General features: G+C 39.3%; 1 protein-coding gene and 1 long non-coding RNA gene across 4 annotated transcripts in view; both read left to right on the top strand.

The window, feature by feature from the left end:
• LOC101477274 (N-acetyltransferase 16) overlaps positions 1 to 7,869 on the top strand; it is a 41,239-nt gene extending 33,370 nt beyond the window's left edge. For both annotated transcript variants that reach the window (XM_004574799.6, XM_004574798.5), the window contains one exon: positions 156 to 7,869. In XM_004574799.6, coding sequence (XP_004574856.1) covers positions 156 to 384 — 229 coding nt within the window. In that variant the 3' untranslated portion in view covers positions 385 to 7,869. The remainder of the gene's footprint in view (positions 1 to 155) is intronic.
• A 6,164-nt stretch (positions 7,870 to 14,033) lies between these two features.
• LOC112430460 (uncharacterized) lies at positions 14,034 to 14,858 on the top strand. 2 transcript variants are annotated; one of them, XR_003022063.2, is made up of 3 exons: positions 14,034 to 14,182; positions 14,263 to 14,335; positions 14,620 to 14,858. It is a non-coding gene; the product is annotated as an uncharacterized LOC112430460 (long non-coding RNA). The 2 variants fall into 2 exon arrangements; XR_013096995.1 differs by having other exon boundaries at positions 14,441 to 14,858.
• Positions 14,859 to 15,205: the final 347 nt, after the last annotated feature.

Here is a 15,205-nt window from a genome sequence, read left to right as displayed (position 1 = left end):
GACTGCGTAACATACCGACGATTTGGCACATGGCGTCGAACGTTACGTTTTGGGATGAGAACGTGTTGTTTCTATAATGTGGTCATTGCATTTACAATCATACTGCTAAGAATGGGAAACTGTTTTCACACAGTCATGATGTTTTCTTTAACCAGGTATTACCTGAACATCGACATGTTTGGTAAAGACCTCGCCCTGGCTCGACAGCAGTTCTTGTACCACCTGCAGCGCCATACTGCCACCTTGAAGGGTCATGTGATGTGCCAGATGTTCCTAGACCCACCGCTTTGGAAGGCCATGGCTGAATTCTGCCACGACACCCTGAGTGTGGAGCTGGTGAAAGAGTATACTGAGCAATGCGTGGTGGAGTGTGATCTCATCTAGTTGCAGAAGGTGGATGCAAATAAGGAGAAGTTGTCGAGGCATGACAGGAAGGAAGACAAGGGTTTAAACAACAAGAAAGTAACACAAATACAAATAAACACAACACTCTGTACTGAGGAGCAAAATCAAGTAAACAAAATGTAGTTTTAGATACAAAACAAAACCTTGAAGAACTAACAATACACAGACACATGATGGGAACTTAAAATCATCTACATCATGTAATCAACTACAATAGGTCTATGATTAATGCCGAATTTATAAAGTTTATAGTAATTAACTGGTACACTGGACGCGTTGATTTTGCTACTGAGGTGTATTTAACATGTCGTTTCCTCAAAAAACAAGAGAAGGAACAAAATAACACAAATACCTCTTTCCATGGATCTAAAATGGACTTGTGGAAAAGCACTAAAACACCCTGTTGTTTTTTTAAATGATTTTCAAAGAATGATCAAATCTGATAGAGTCCAACAGAGTCACATAGGATGCGAATACACGTGAGGATTATTGTCCTGACGAGAGGTCGTGAATTCAATCAGAAGTTAGAAAAGTTCTTTAATTTCACTGAATAAAAAGCAAACTGTTTTTGTCATTGCTATAAGTCTTGCGCGGACCCTATTGCAGTTGAGCTACAAAGATGTAAAAAAATTAAAAAGTGATGAACGTGAGGATACTTTTCCCACACACTGTCGTAAAGTAAAATTGTGCAAACAAAGTGCAACAGCTCATTTTCAATTCTGTTCTCTGTGTAAATATGGAAATTCTAAATATGTGTAATGCTGAATTGGGTTGTCAAATCTGCACATTTCTAAAGGCACTTTACTAAAACTACCCTTGAAGGTTGTGTCTACATTATATCGAGAATCAATCGTTTGGGATCAAAAACAGCGCCCTCCAGAATGTTCGGGGCAAAGACAGCACATTTTTGCAGCTTTGCCTCTAAACAGCACCACTGTGGAAATCACAAATCAATATGTTACTGAAGTGCAAGCTTTCAGGTTTAATTTAAGGGGTTTTACAAAAATTATGCATGAGCTGTATAGTATAAAATGGCGTAGTCCCCCCACCTTTCAGATGTTCAAAAATAAATGGAACAATTGACTGACAGATGCTTTTGTGGCAGGTGAGGCCTGCTTCACTGTTATTTAGTGAAAAAGAAAGCAGACATAATATTTGAAGGTTAATCATAATTCAAAGTGTTTCACTGTAAATTTACTGTAATTTTAAAACAAAATCTTGCAGGTGAAGAACGTCGACATTACCAAAGGTTGATTCTGTTCATCTGGACGTTTTCAGTGGGAGAAAAGTTTCGTCACTCATCCAGGTGACTCCTTCAGTCTCAGCTGACTGCAGGTTTCCCCAACCTTATAAATAGCAGGAAATTGGCTGGAAAGGTCCAGCCAATCCAGGAGAGAAGGACAACGGCTGACTAAGAGAAAACCTGTAGTGATCCCGTATGTGTCAGGAGTATCGGAGCAGTTGATTTTTTCTAAACACCGGGTCTCTGTGGCTTTTAAACCCCAAAACACGCTGCGCCAAAAGCTGGTCCACCCCAAGGATCGGGTCCCCCGACACAAACAGAGTAACATAGTGTAGCTGTTAAGTGCAGGAGGATTGCCAGGATTTATACATCGGGGAAACCAAACAACCTCTGGCTACAACACAGAAGAGCCACCTCGTCAGGCCAGGACTCTGCAGTCTATTTACTCCTACAGGCCAGTGACACTCTTTCAATGATGAGGATGTAACATCCTGGACAGGGAGGAACGCTGGTTTGAGGGCGGAGTCACGGAGGCCATTTACGTGAAAAGAGAAAGACCATCTCTGAATCGAGGAGGGGGCCTAAGGGTACATCTGTCACCATCTTACAATGCTGTGATTGCAGCCATTCCCCAACTCTCTGTGAATGGTGCTCATGGTTATTGATCAGTGGGTTTTGATCAGTGGTTGTTGATCAATGGTCATGAGAATCTGCATGATTAAGATTAAGGAACTGACCTCCCAGCCCATTGTTCCTTCAGTGGGCTGGTTTCAGTCATTATGCAAATATCCTGTTTATAAGATTGAAAGCTGCAGTCAGCTGAGACTGAAGGAGTCACCTGGTGATGACGAAATGTTTCTCCCACAAAACGCAAAAATACACAGTGCTCATCCTTTAATAAACACACTCTTCACCAACCTTACAAGGCGAGTTGTGTTCATACAACCTGTAACGTTACTTTGAGTTAGGAGATAAAGATATGAGGTCCATCTCAGTCCATACGTCCATGTGCAAGCACACTTCTCCCACACTACAGAGAGCAGTGGCGCACACTTGTGACATCATTAACATTAACTTAAGTTGTCTTAAAGAGACACCACACAATTGTGACTGTTACACACAGCATCTGCCTAACATGGTGGAGCCAGCATCGTGCCAGTGAAACTGGGTCACTGACAACGTGACTGCTGATAGAAGCAGCAGAATTCATTGTGAAGTGTGCAGCGCTTTATTCTCTGCTCAGACCTAACCAAACGATGCTCAGACAGAAAATGATCAGACAGCACTAACAGTGCAAACAGATTAGGACCCAAATCATACTGAAAAAGCAACCCAACAGTTTCTCAAGGTAAAAGAAACGGGACGTTCTTCCATGCCCAAGTCTCACATGTCTCAACCCAGCAAGCACCAAATCACAACAGCCACCTCAAGGAGCTTTAGGTGTTAAGGTAAAGACCCTGAAACATAGAGAGCAAGCCCCAACAGTCAGCCGACGAGGAGAACAGGGCTCAGGGACTGACAGCCATCTGTTGCAACCAGCAGGGGGTAGGAGAGAGAGCCAGAGCTCAGGACACACTGTAGAAGAGGGCCACAGTTTCATAATAACTGAGGATTAAATCCAAAGTGGTATGTCAGCACATAGAGGGAAATCTATTTTTGTCTTGAGTAAAGATCAAGCTGAGCAACTCAAAGGAAACAACATTTGCTGATGTCCATTGTTTCTAGACTTCAAGCAGACATTGGTTGAAAAATGCAGTCCTTCGTTTTTTAAAGTGTCTTAAAATTGATGTTAAGACATAAATTTATGTTATCCCAGAAATTTTGAACCTCTGAAAATGGGGCTTTGCAAAACAAGTCATTGAATTTTTCTGTTAAACCCTTTAAATTAGAGCTGACTGTCAGCTCATCAATCACAGTTTTTTTTAATTTACAATCCACTGTGGAGTTGTCCAAAGGCAAAACTTTGTCCCAAACATTATGAAGGGCGCTTTAGTAATTTACTAATTTTGGGTAACATCATCTTTAACCAGCATTACCTTGGGAATGTCAACAGCAGGAATGGACAGGTCAAATATGGACAGGTTTATGTTTTTTCTTTTAAACACATGTTACTGAGTTCATATGTAACTGCTGCAATACCATTATTAACTTCTTAAAAGGTAAGACAAATTTAGGCTTGAGTACTTTCTTACAACAATGCCAAACAAAAATGCTAATGTTTCAAAAATACTTCACTGATGACTGTGCAGCTTACTGGCTTTGTATAAAACAGAGACGAACGTTATGAAAGTAAAAGTTTGCGTTAACAAATGATTTAGTATATTGTTACATTTTTAATGTCAAGTAGCCTTCAAGGATCTTTTTCAAAGATAATATTAGTTTGTGTACAGCTAGACCTCGCCCAATAAAATCACAACACTTTAAACACAAACTCGACTGCTTTTTAATGCAAAATGTTTCGATCCACAATGAGAAACAGCTTTAGTGTTACTTTTATAGGCTATTTAAGTGTGCTCTGCTGGATGTGTTTGCATGATTGTCCTGAAAAGTGTTCTAAGGAAAAATCTTTGGCTTTTGAAATCAGCGCCATCATCATATAAAGTTTTTTTGGTCTATTTTGTCTAAAATGTTACTTTACCACCAAATTCCAGCACAAATGTGTTCAATTTGGTAGAGTCTCACCTGTCTGTACTGCATTAGTGCTTTATCTACAGCATATTTCATTTTTACGAGGAAGCTTTATGGCCTAACTGTTCTTTATAATTCTTCACCGAACAGAATTGAAATTACATCTGCATCTCCACGTATTATATCTCTATTTCTCTATTTAAATGACCAAATACAGAGAGAGAGTGAGACCAGGTAAATAGTGTGTATCTTTTTAGAAATACACTTTCATTTGTAAAAACTAGTTTCCTTGCCTTGGCAAGCTTTAATCTTGACTCTGACTACCTTCTTCTTCTGGTATGCAAATATACGTGAAAGGATGACTGTGTCTGTTTTATAAGAAAGATAAATCTTTAGTTTTACACAGAATTCATCCTGCTTTTTGAGTCGTCACATCCTCAGCACATTTCTAACAAGACAGGCAGTCAGCTTTTCACTCGATAGGTTGTAACCAAAGAAAGTATATCCTCAGCTAAGCCAGTGTGCCAGAAGAGAGTAACGTTGACAGTATCCCTCTGTCTCACACTGCTGTAAGCAATGCTTTCAGCCTGGCCAACCCTATAAACGTCTGCCTCTTCTGCTGCTTCTCAGTCTTACTCATAAACAAGACTCTTTGTTGTTTACTGGTGAACAAAATACTTTGTTACAATGTGACTGCTGACTGCCGGTTAATCCCGTATTCCATGTTTCCTCCACTTTTAAATCAAAATAACTGAAATTTGTTTCCCAGCTGTGACTCAACCAACCACTAGTTTTCATAATGTACCATAACTTTCTACTGCTGTTGTGTAATGAGAAGTCAGTTTGTTAGGTTGATTTTTGTAATCACAAGAAGTCATTGCAGGGAACAACTGAAAAAAACAACAATAAGTTCATTTTATAGTCTTAAATACACACTGAGACATTCAAATCTTTGAAGCATATATTAAATAAGTTGCTACGTATTTTAATCACAATCAAATAAACATTTTGATAAGCTTAAATGTATCTTTTAATAGCAACTAGGGCTAACTTAGGCAAAGAAATGGATCAAGCTTAGTTACTTTTTGTCATAAAAAAAATATATGAACAAGGTGTTTGGCTCTGAAAAAAATCGTGTATTTATTGGAAAGCGACTGCAGAGAATGTGACCACATTCATTAGCAAACTGTGCAGCTCTGCAACATGTTCCTCTCTACGTTGGTTAACAAGTTTATTAGGCCTCCTGTCAGAATAAGAACAAAACACAAATATTTTAGAAATCTGTCGAAACCTGTTTACAAATAAATTCATATTGTTATTTATAATAATAAACTAAATTAACATTTTTACACCCAAAATTAATCCAGCACATTGGACTTTCCTAAAAAGTCTAAAATGAATGAATCATAATATTCAACCAGTAAAACTTCTGTTCAGAAATGCAAGAAAAAAAATGTAATTTGGCAACTAAATAAAAAAGTGCATAACAATTATTACCATCATTATTATTATTTTGTTTTTTGTGTTAACCAGTAAATTTGAAAACCCATGGGTAACAACATTAATTATATTTTAACACTTAACATATAATTCTGATTACACAGCTTGTGCATACTGGTGGACTGACCAGCACAGAAACACAGAAAACAAATAATTACCAAGACTTTGGTATAAACGTGACATTTGGTGGTCTAACGAATTTGTTATACACTCAAACTCATAATTTGTTTAAATGCAAACGTTTGGGGTGTTAATTCACTGATACTTTTACAGATTTGGGCATAACATTAACATGTTTTCCATTTTGTGGTCCTCACACATAACTTCAAACTGCACATATAGGAAATGCAAATGAAGCAGTTTTATCAATGCAAACACAAAAAGCTGCGTAGTGTTAGGCAAAGTTTGCAGATCTCCACCTAAAACTTATTTCCTTATTAACAAACTAAATCGACATAATCACAACAATTTGGTTGCTGTTGAGAAAACAGCCATGATTCTTCGGTATGCTAGCTTCTGTAAAAGACAGTGGTTGCACAGTCAATACACACGATTTTGTATTTAGTTATTTGCAGGATCCTGTGCTTGGAGGTTAGAAAACTACAGAAACATACACACAACCTAAGGGATTTTCATTGTCCATGTTCCAGTGGTTCATTGCTACTTTTGGACAATTAGATATTTAAAAAGCCGTTTGTCAGTTTAAGAATTACGACACTTTACAGCTGACACTGGCACAAATCACCAGCAAGCACAAATCAAATGACATATTTAATTGTTCGGACAATAGGAACAAAATATTTTAATATCAATTCAGTCAGCTTAAGATTGGCTTCAGCACCTGTGCTGCTTTCAAGCCTGAGGATATGAATTGGGGACAGTATATTAAACGACTAAGTCATAGATCAGACAGGCTTCCATCGTTTTCATGCCTTTTCTTTGCTTAGACTCATTTACGCAGTAAATACCACACAAAAAGAATATGTTCAGGCGATTTCGTGCTCATGACTGAGCCGTGTGTGCAACAGGAAAGCTGGAAAAAGTGCCAAATTTCATGCTGAACTGGTTATCTGAATGAATTTATGAAAGAGCGGCAATTTTTGTTGTTGTTGTTGTTGTTGTTTTCAATGCAAGACTTGTTTGAAAATTCATTTAAACTTTGCCTGGTTTGTTAAATAACCTATAATAACCTATTTAATTTGAGGTCAGTTATATCACTTTGTCTTAAAGATGTGAGGATTGTTTACTTAGTATACAAGTAAATAAACAAAGACAAAGGCATTATAGGGCAAAGTATTATATTAATGTATGTTTTATGAATTGCTGTATATGCCATTAAGTTAGTGGGTAAGCAACATGCACTTTAATTGTCTTTGGCAATAATAGCTAAGCTCCCATCATATGTAAAGCAGTCTCAACCTCACGTTCTTGTCACACATCTCAATGTGCAAAAACAATGATGCAGCGTCATAATGTAAAACGTCAAAACTCTGTCAGTCTGTTCCTTCGAACGTGAACCACGTCACAGGAGACATGTAGAGCAGTTACACATGAAAATGAAATCATATATTTTATTCTCTAAACAGACTAACAGATTAACAGAACAAACATTGTTTAACGTGTGCTGAAACTATGATGCAGGTTTGGGTTTATTATAAAACCAGGAGATAACAAAATATACTCGTACATTTAGTGTTGTAGCTACTTTATGTGTGTGTGATTCCATTTTGTGAAACCCAATAAGTTTTCATTTCAGAGGAAAATATTATTCTTTTTACTCCCGTACATTAACAGCTGTGTTGTCATTAGAAACCTTGAAAACTAATAATGTTACATGCAAAATAGAAATAAGATACATTTTTAAGAAGTTAGATTAGCAATTGTGATGCAAAAATGTGTAGTATTCAAAAAACCTTTTCTTTTCATGTGTTCAGTGATGCAAATCTTGACTATATGTACTTTTCAGCCTTCCCTGTGCTTCATTTATATTGCTTGCTTAAACATGTCTTGAATGATAAGGCCTGGGACCTCTAGAATGACATGAACAAACCTTTCTCATTTGTTGTATTTTAAGTAAAGGCAAGTAACGAGTCTGTGTTTTCTTCGACATTATTTTTCTCTTTCTGTTTAAGATGTTTTTAAATACTCTGAGGATTAGCGAATAGCTGATATCTGTTAAGACATAGTTCCACATTTGAAGGAGTCGTGTTATTTCCTGTCTTTAGAGAGTGAGGTGACAGGAGTTTAAATTAAAACACAATTTAGCTGGCTTTATTTTAAGGCTACAAACATCAAGCACATCTATAAACGGAAAAGCTTTCTGAAGGTCATTTGCTGCTTTTTGTTTGTGTTTTCTAATTTTCAGTCTTATAAGCAGCTTGTTACAAAAACACATATTTTCCCTTCTTTAGTCAAATCTACAAAAAATACCAAAGATAAAAAGGTTTGATGGATGTAACATTGTATTTTTATACCTGCAAAGGGATTTCTACAGCGCTGGACAAAAACTTCTTAGAACCTAACTGGTGATGTGTTTATTAAAGTATGCTGGCATGTATACCAACACACAGAGGGTGGATCTGAGTAGATACACTAACCCAGAGCTATCTACAACAATGCTATTTATACAGGACACAAAAAGCAAGAGTGGAGCAACTTAGAAGAGTGGAAGGGACGCTAATTATATGCAAAGAACAAAAGGTAAGTGAAAAAATGTCCGGGCAATGACCATGAGGTATGCTGAGTGAGGTGGGATAGAAGTCCTCTCATTACATCTGAGAGAGAGACAACAGGACTTAATATCCAGGTAATAGAGCGCTATAACATCTATCTGCATGTGATCATGACAACAGTTAATCCTGCTCAAATCTAATCAAAGTATTATTAAGAAATAAAGAATAAATATGATGAGTAAGAAAATTGGCACTATTATGGCAACGATGTGTCCCTGTCTCTGTGTGTGTTTGGGAGCATGGTAGATATGGTGTGTGTGTGTGTGTGTGTGTGTGTGTGTGTGTGTGTGTGTGTGTGTGTGTGTGTGTGTGTGTGTTAGAGAGAGATTGTAAAAGACAGTAAGATGTAAGAATCCCTGACTTTTAACATGATTTTTAAAAATAAGTTGAGTCTACTGTGACTGACAGAGTAAGGTGAGGAAAAGCATTCCTGTGTAACTGAGCTAAAAAGAAATCATGTTAAAATGATTAAAGATGATTTTAATGAAGTAACCTCTGCTGTAGTTAAAGTGGTGAAAAGTCAGAGAGAGAGGATAATGTGTCTGGACACTGGGTGATTGTCATCTCAGGAGATGTGACTTTCAGAGAGAAAGAGGGGAGGAGGAAGACGAGGGTGCATGTGGGCGAGTATAAAAGAATATGCCTAGGAACATTTGGGGTTTCCTTACATGAGGAAGAGGACATAAGCGCTGCCCTGGGACTCCACAGCTGGAAATTACAGCAAGAATTGCTAGAGGAGCAGCCATCGCCCGAACACTGTGGACTCACACAGTAGTTTTATATCTGTGTCTGCTCAGTGTTGCCATGTTGGCGTATAACCTCAAAGGAGTTTTCCACTGGATTACAGCTTCCAAGGATTTGCCTCCTTTCCTATTTCAGTGTATCTAAAAGGAACAGAGATAACTGTGTCGTGGCCAAAGCCCTTCTCTCCCCAACCTCCCTCCTCTCAGCATCAGATCAGACCTGGAGGGGCGTGACTGGGACCTGATCTGAACTGGAGTAGTGCTCTGTGTGCAGGGCGTGGTCTGCAGGGGAGGCAGACTCACCTGCATGGCATACAATACAATACAACTTTATTTATGTAGCACATTTAAACAAAGTGCTTTACACTAGAAACAGCATCTGCACTCACACCTCGCCGGCCTAAAGTCTGTGCTGACTGACTGTTGTGGTTGTTGTTGGTATGTGTCCGGCAGTGAGCTGCAGAGATGTAGCCGTGTTGTGTGTAACAGCAACCGTGGTTTATAAAAGTATGCTGAAAAGCATGAGCGAGTGGTCGTGTCTGCCGTGCGTCTTTCACACTCTGTTATTGGACTTCTGTGGAAACTACAGTTTTTCCATAATGAACACCATGTTTGAACATAAGGGTGGCATCATATCATCAGATCTGCTGTCATATGTCGTGGACAATTGGGTGAAGAGAGGGGCGGAGCTGTCAACTGATCACCACCTGGTGGTGAGTTGGATCGGGTGGCAGGGAAGACGCTGGACAGACGTGGCACGTCCAAAGCTATAGCAGGCCTCTGCTGGGGACGCCTGGCAGAGGCCTGAAGAGCTTTGGTGGTATTTTTATGGAGGCTGGGGACACTGAACGGACCATATTCAGCACCTCCATTGCTGAGACTGCTACAGTCAGCTCCTGTCACAGTGGTAACCCCTGAACCAGACGGTGGACACCAGAGAAGGGGGCCATCAAGCTGAGGAGAGCGTTGAATCAGGCTTGGTTAGCCTACAGGACTTTGGCGGTAGCTGATGGGTACTGGCAGCTTAGCAGAATGCGGCTCAGGCAGTGGCTGAAGCAAAAACTCGGGTGTGGGAGGAGTTTGGTGAGGCCAAGGGAAAAGTTTAGATGCCTTAAAGCCATCCTGACAAAACGTCAGGCAACTCAGGGATAGAAAGTGGTGCTCTGCATGCTGAAGTGGCAGTTCAGCCCTTTGATTCATGTTACAGCAGCTCATGAGTGAATGAACATGGTGCAAGTATTTTAAAAGTACACTTTTCCTAACACTTAAATTTACTTGAGTAGGGTTAGAGGCTGCCACGTCAGCATGCTGTCAAGTTCTATACTCTAGTTAATGACTTACGGCAATAATTTTATTCAGGTGTGTTGCAACAGGGACACATGGAAAGGTTGCAGGACAGCAGCCCTCGAGGACTGGAGTTAGTGACCCCTGCTACAAAGGGACCCTTTGTAGGGTCTCAGCCTTTGTCAGTGTTAAAAGGATCATACCTATACTGCATGAAGCCACTAGGGGGCAACTGTGATATTTTATCCATATTTGTGAGGCTGTCAAGTGAGGAAACTGATGCCACTGGAAGACTGACATCCAGGCCGCTGGTGACGCGAAGGCTGCTCTAAGTGCCTTTTGGATGGCTTGTCCCCAAAAGTATGACAAATATGTATGAAGCTTATGTGTAAATTCAATTAGGAAGATCTATGGCCTACATCTGTCCGCTCTCAGGTGCTGCTGGATGAATCTAAGGTTTATCACATTGACTTTCTCACAGTGTCAAGCTGTTTGTGTGTCCAGGCTAATCACCTTCTCCAGGCCAATCAGCATCCATGCTGTGTTCTCGAGATCTTACTGTGCATCTGTCTTTTGCACACACATTTTGTCCAATCCACCTCATCTCCACCTCTCATCACTCAAGCTCCATTCAAGCCACCTTCATCTCCACCACCAGCATGTAGGCTCGGGGGGATCCTGCTCTAATCCTTTTCACAGCTGGAGCTCCGTTCTGCTGAGACGGGCCATCGGAGTCTGTTATCTTTATGGTTATATATCTATATTCTGTTCATCAACAAATGATGGTGATTCTTTTGCTGCTGCTGTTGTAAATTTGGTAGAATAAAAATGAAATTAATTTGGTGAGTCAACAGCAAAGGATGAGGGGCAGTTTTACCAAGGTTCATCCTCCAGCACAAACTCCGAGTTATTTGACAAATGATGAATTTGTCCTTGTGAACTTTAGGTTACATGAGCAGTAAACCCACAGAATAATCGGAGACCTTTTTTTTTCTCGGTGATAAACTATAGAAATATATTCGTTTGAGCAATACAGTCTTTCAGAGAATGTTCTATAGTTCTTTCAAAGCATACTTGCTGTAGTCCTTTGCTGAGACTTGTTCAACTAAACTTAATCTTTCATGGTGCCTCAGTTCTCCAGAGCTGATGTTGCCAGCTTTTGTCTTCTCTCCGCATCAGTTTCTATCTTTCCTGTCTTTCTGTGATCGTTTGAGGTTGTCTGTGCTCCTGAGTGACACTCATTCCAGGTAGACATTATTTGGCACCTTAGCTTTTTGCCTTAAAGGAACTTTCTTTGTTGCTTCCTGTGTTCAGACCTTCCCTGGATTGCCTCCTTTTACCTCTGGGGTCCCATTTCCCCTGCGATTTTGTAGATGTCCTGTTGAAACACTGGGGGAAATGCACTGAACTTTGATTGTCTCAAGGTCTGCTCTTGAGTCCACTCCATCATTTATAACTGCCATAATTATTACATCATTATTGCATGTGTGTTTTGTTTAAATACAATTTTAAGTAAGCCTATTTTTATGAATAATAATTTATTTGTGTTAACACTACATGAGAAAACGCAAATATGTTTACATTTTGTGTTGCCTGGGGGCCTGTTTTAGTGTCGCACTGCATTCCTGCCAGGAGTCAATATTAAATGTGGGAGGAGTTTACAGTCCACAAAAAAATGAATTATGCTTAACCCTTGTATGGTGTTCGGGTCTGTGAGACCCGTGTTCAGTTTTTTTCAAAAGAAAAATTAAACAATTAATTATTTTTTCACGTGTAAATGTGTTGTGTCTTTCCACTCACTCCACTTGATTATAACTGATTTATTTATAACATTTTATATAAAAGAAAAACGAGAAGCACATTAATTCATAAATGTGATCTAACAAAGGTAAAGGGAAAAAATTAACCATGTTTGCTGTTCATATGTCTTGTAATTGGGATGAAGTAAACATCTGTTGAGTAATTTAACATAAAATTGTTTGATAGTGTTAATTTGGAAAGCCAAAACTCTTGCGGGTCCACCAGACCCATGAACACTGGCTGAGTAACAAAAATACGAACACCACACAAGGGTTAAGGGGACATGGACCGCAGATCTAAGTCAAGAAGAGCTTTGCTCTGCAAACTGACTCATTCCCTCTTTGTTGTGTGCAGCAAGGTATGTTTGTTTATTTGTTTATTCTGCGTGGCACACGTTTATAGTTCAATTTGTGCCGTCTGTATGATGTGATGCATGCTTGTTTGTACAATATGATGCATTTTGCACAGTTTGATGGTGAATCTGATGACAGTGATGTTAAAGTGCCAGGTAGCAATTAAATTAATCAGTAACTTGAAAATCCTAGTGTCATGTATTTCTTGGAGGGAGTGATAATTGAACTTGGACCTGCTGAAGTTTCTGTAACCTGCCCGCACTCGATTGTCAAGATGACAGTCACAGATAAGACACTCTTTAGCATTAAAGACACACAAGTCTAACAGTGTGTTATGAAGAAATCTATAAGACAGACACTGACATTCGTCCTCTGAAGAATAAGACTCTGAATTCCCTAATAACAATGTATGAAGATGCTCTCCTGGAGTACTCAATGCAACACGGCACATTCACCCATACTATTATCTATACTTTCAGTGCTTTCTAACTGACATTCATATTCTGACAACCTACAACCTACAATTACTACATAATTCCATTTGTTCATTCATAGTTTTGATGCCTTCAGTGAGAATCTACAGTGTAAACATTCATGAAAATACAGAAAAAACCATTAAATGAGAAGCTGTGTCCAAACGTCTGACCGGCAGTGTGTGTCAAACACTATGTAACAATATGGCAAAAACCACAAGGATTTTGGAAAAAGCAAGGCACGTCCTGAACAATAAAACATTGCACACACCTTACTGCACACTGTAAATTATTGTGTTGGAATCTGGGACAACCCTTAGAAGAGTTCTCTACAAAAAATATACACAATGCAAAAAAGAGCAATAAGAATTATGCATAATGTTTGGTTTCGTGAACGCACAAATAATCATTTTTTAAACTCACAAGTTATTAAATGCATGGAATTGATTTGAATTTAAAACCGCACAGGTGACGTTCAAAGCAAGTAATAATATCCTTCAAAGTAATTTTCGAATGTATTTCAGAATAGTCTTCAGACAGAACGACTTTTCAAAATAAGATTACCCATCAGACCAAAAGGTTACTCAGGAATGTGCAATAGGCGAGTTAATGTAATTTTCTTCTTTTTGTTTTAAAGCACTGACCTATTGTACCTCTCTCCTTATTCATGACGTTAACCTGTGGTGTCATTGGAATGTTGTGGTTATGCTGCAAAGCATATATGTGTTGGTAAGGAGGGTGGGGGTGGAGACGGGGAGGAAAGGGACTCGTAGGGTTTGAGTTTGGGGTAATGTTCTCGATATGTTGTATGTTTGTGGTGTGCTGTATAAGACAGTTTCCCTTTGTTCTAAAACAAATAAATATTGTGTAACAAGTGTCACCTGGCAGTTTGTTGCTCTCTGCCAGGTGATTGGCTGAAGAGCTGTGAAAAGGTAGTGGGTGTATGGGGTGAAGTCAGCGCTCTTCTGTGGAAAAAACCAGAGGCAATTAATTCACTCAGGTGCGAGTGGGTATACTGTCGGTAAGAGACTTTTGCCATTTTTGTTTGGATCTTTTGCTTTTGCATGTGCCTATTTTTAATGTGTCACTGGACTTTTTTAGTGTGACCACGAATTTTAATAGAAGAATTGATCAAGCCCTAGATCGACTGCGCGCAGGGAAACTGATCAATATTGTAGGTATATTGAGTGTTTGTTTTAGCTTCATGATTTTGAATGGTTTTATAAAATTGCTATTTTATTGGGTAATATTTTAATTGATAATGTTGTTTGTTTTCCAGCTGTGCTGTCTCTGCTGTCCTTTTTTTTTGTTCTTTTGATTGATTTGTAATTTTGTTTTGGTTAGTCCGTCCAGCCGTAGAGGCGGTTATTGATTGAGAGTAAGTTTTGTAAGGGCGGACTAACCTCTCTTTTGTTTTTTTTATTTTAATTGTTTGTGCCACTTCCCTTTATCTCTCAGATCACAGGCCATACATAGCACTGATTCCCAGCTGCGCTGAGACCCGAATTGTTTGCAGTGTGTGCCACGATTGCAGTGTCGCTAAGCGGGGTGTGACGGGTTGCAGTATTATTTCGCACAGTTTGTGTGGTAAGTCTCATGTGCAGCTGGGATATCAGCAGGATGTGTTGTAAGTCCTGTCTGGAAACGACTGGGAATTTGTATGTTTAACTCATGTAATAAATAAATGATCAATTATTTCTTTGCCCCGTTTACTCATCCCTTGTCCTCGGTTACATTTTGGCGTTGTCGACAGGATTCAAGGGAGTGGCCATTTTGTTTTGTTATTTTGTAAGGACAGCAGGGACAGGTTTGTAAGATTGGAGAGAAGGAGCAGCCAGGTCTCGATCGCCATCATGGAGGGAAGCGAGCAACAAACAATGGCCCAACGTATACAGGAGTTGGAGAATGAACTTAGAGACTTGAAAACAGCATCTGTGGGTACAGAGAGGCCCTCTACATCAACAGGAGCTACAGGAAGTGAATCAGAGACTGTGAGACCCAATCCTGTGGTATACGTACAACAGGATAGAAAGTTGCCAACATT

This window comes from Maylandia zebra, linkage group LG3 (genome assembly GCF_041146795.1).
Source record: "Maylandia zebra isolate NMK-2024a linkage group LG3, Mzebra_GT3a, whole genome shotgun sequence".
NCBI classification, from domain to species: domain Eukaryota; kingdom Metazoa; phylum Chordata; class Actinopteri; order Cichliformes; family Cichlidae; genus Maylandia; species Maylandia zebra.
Note: the sequence above shows the minus strand (reverse complement) of the source record. Positions and strands in the feature narration are given on the sequence as shown.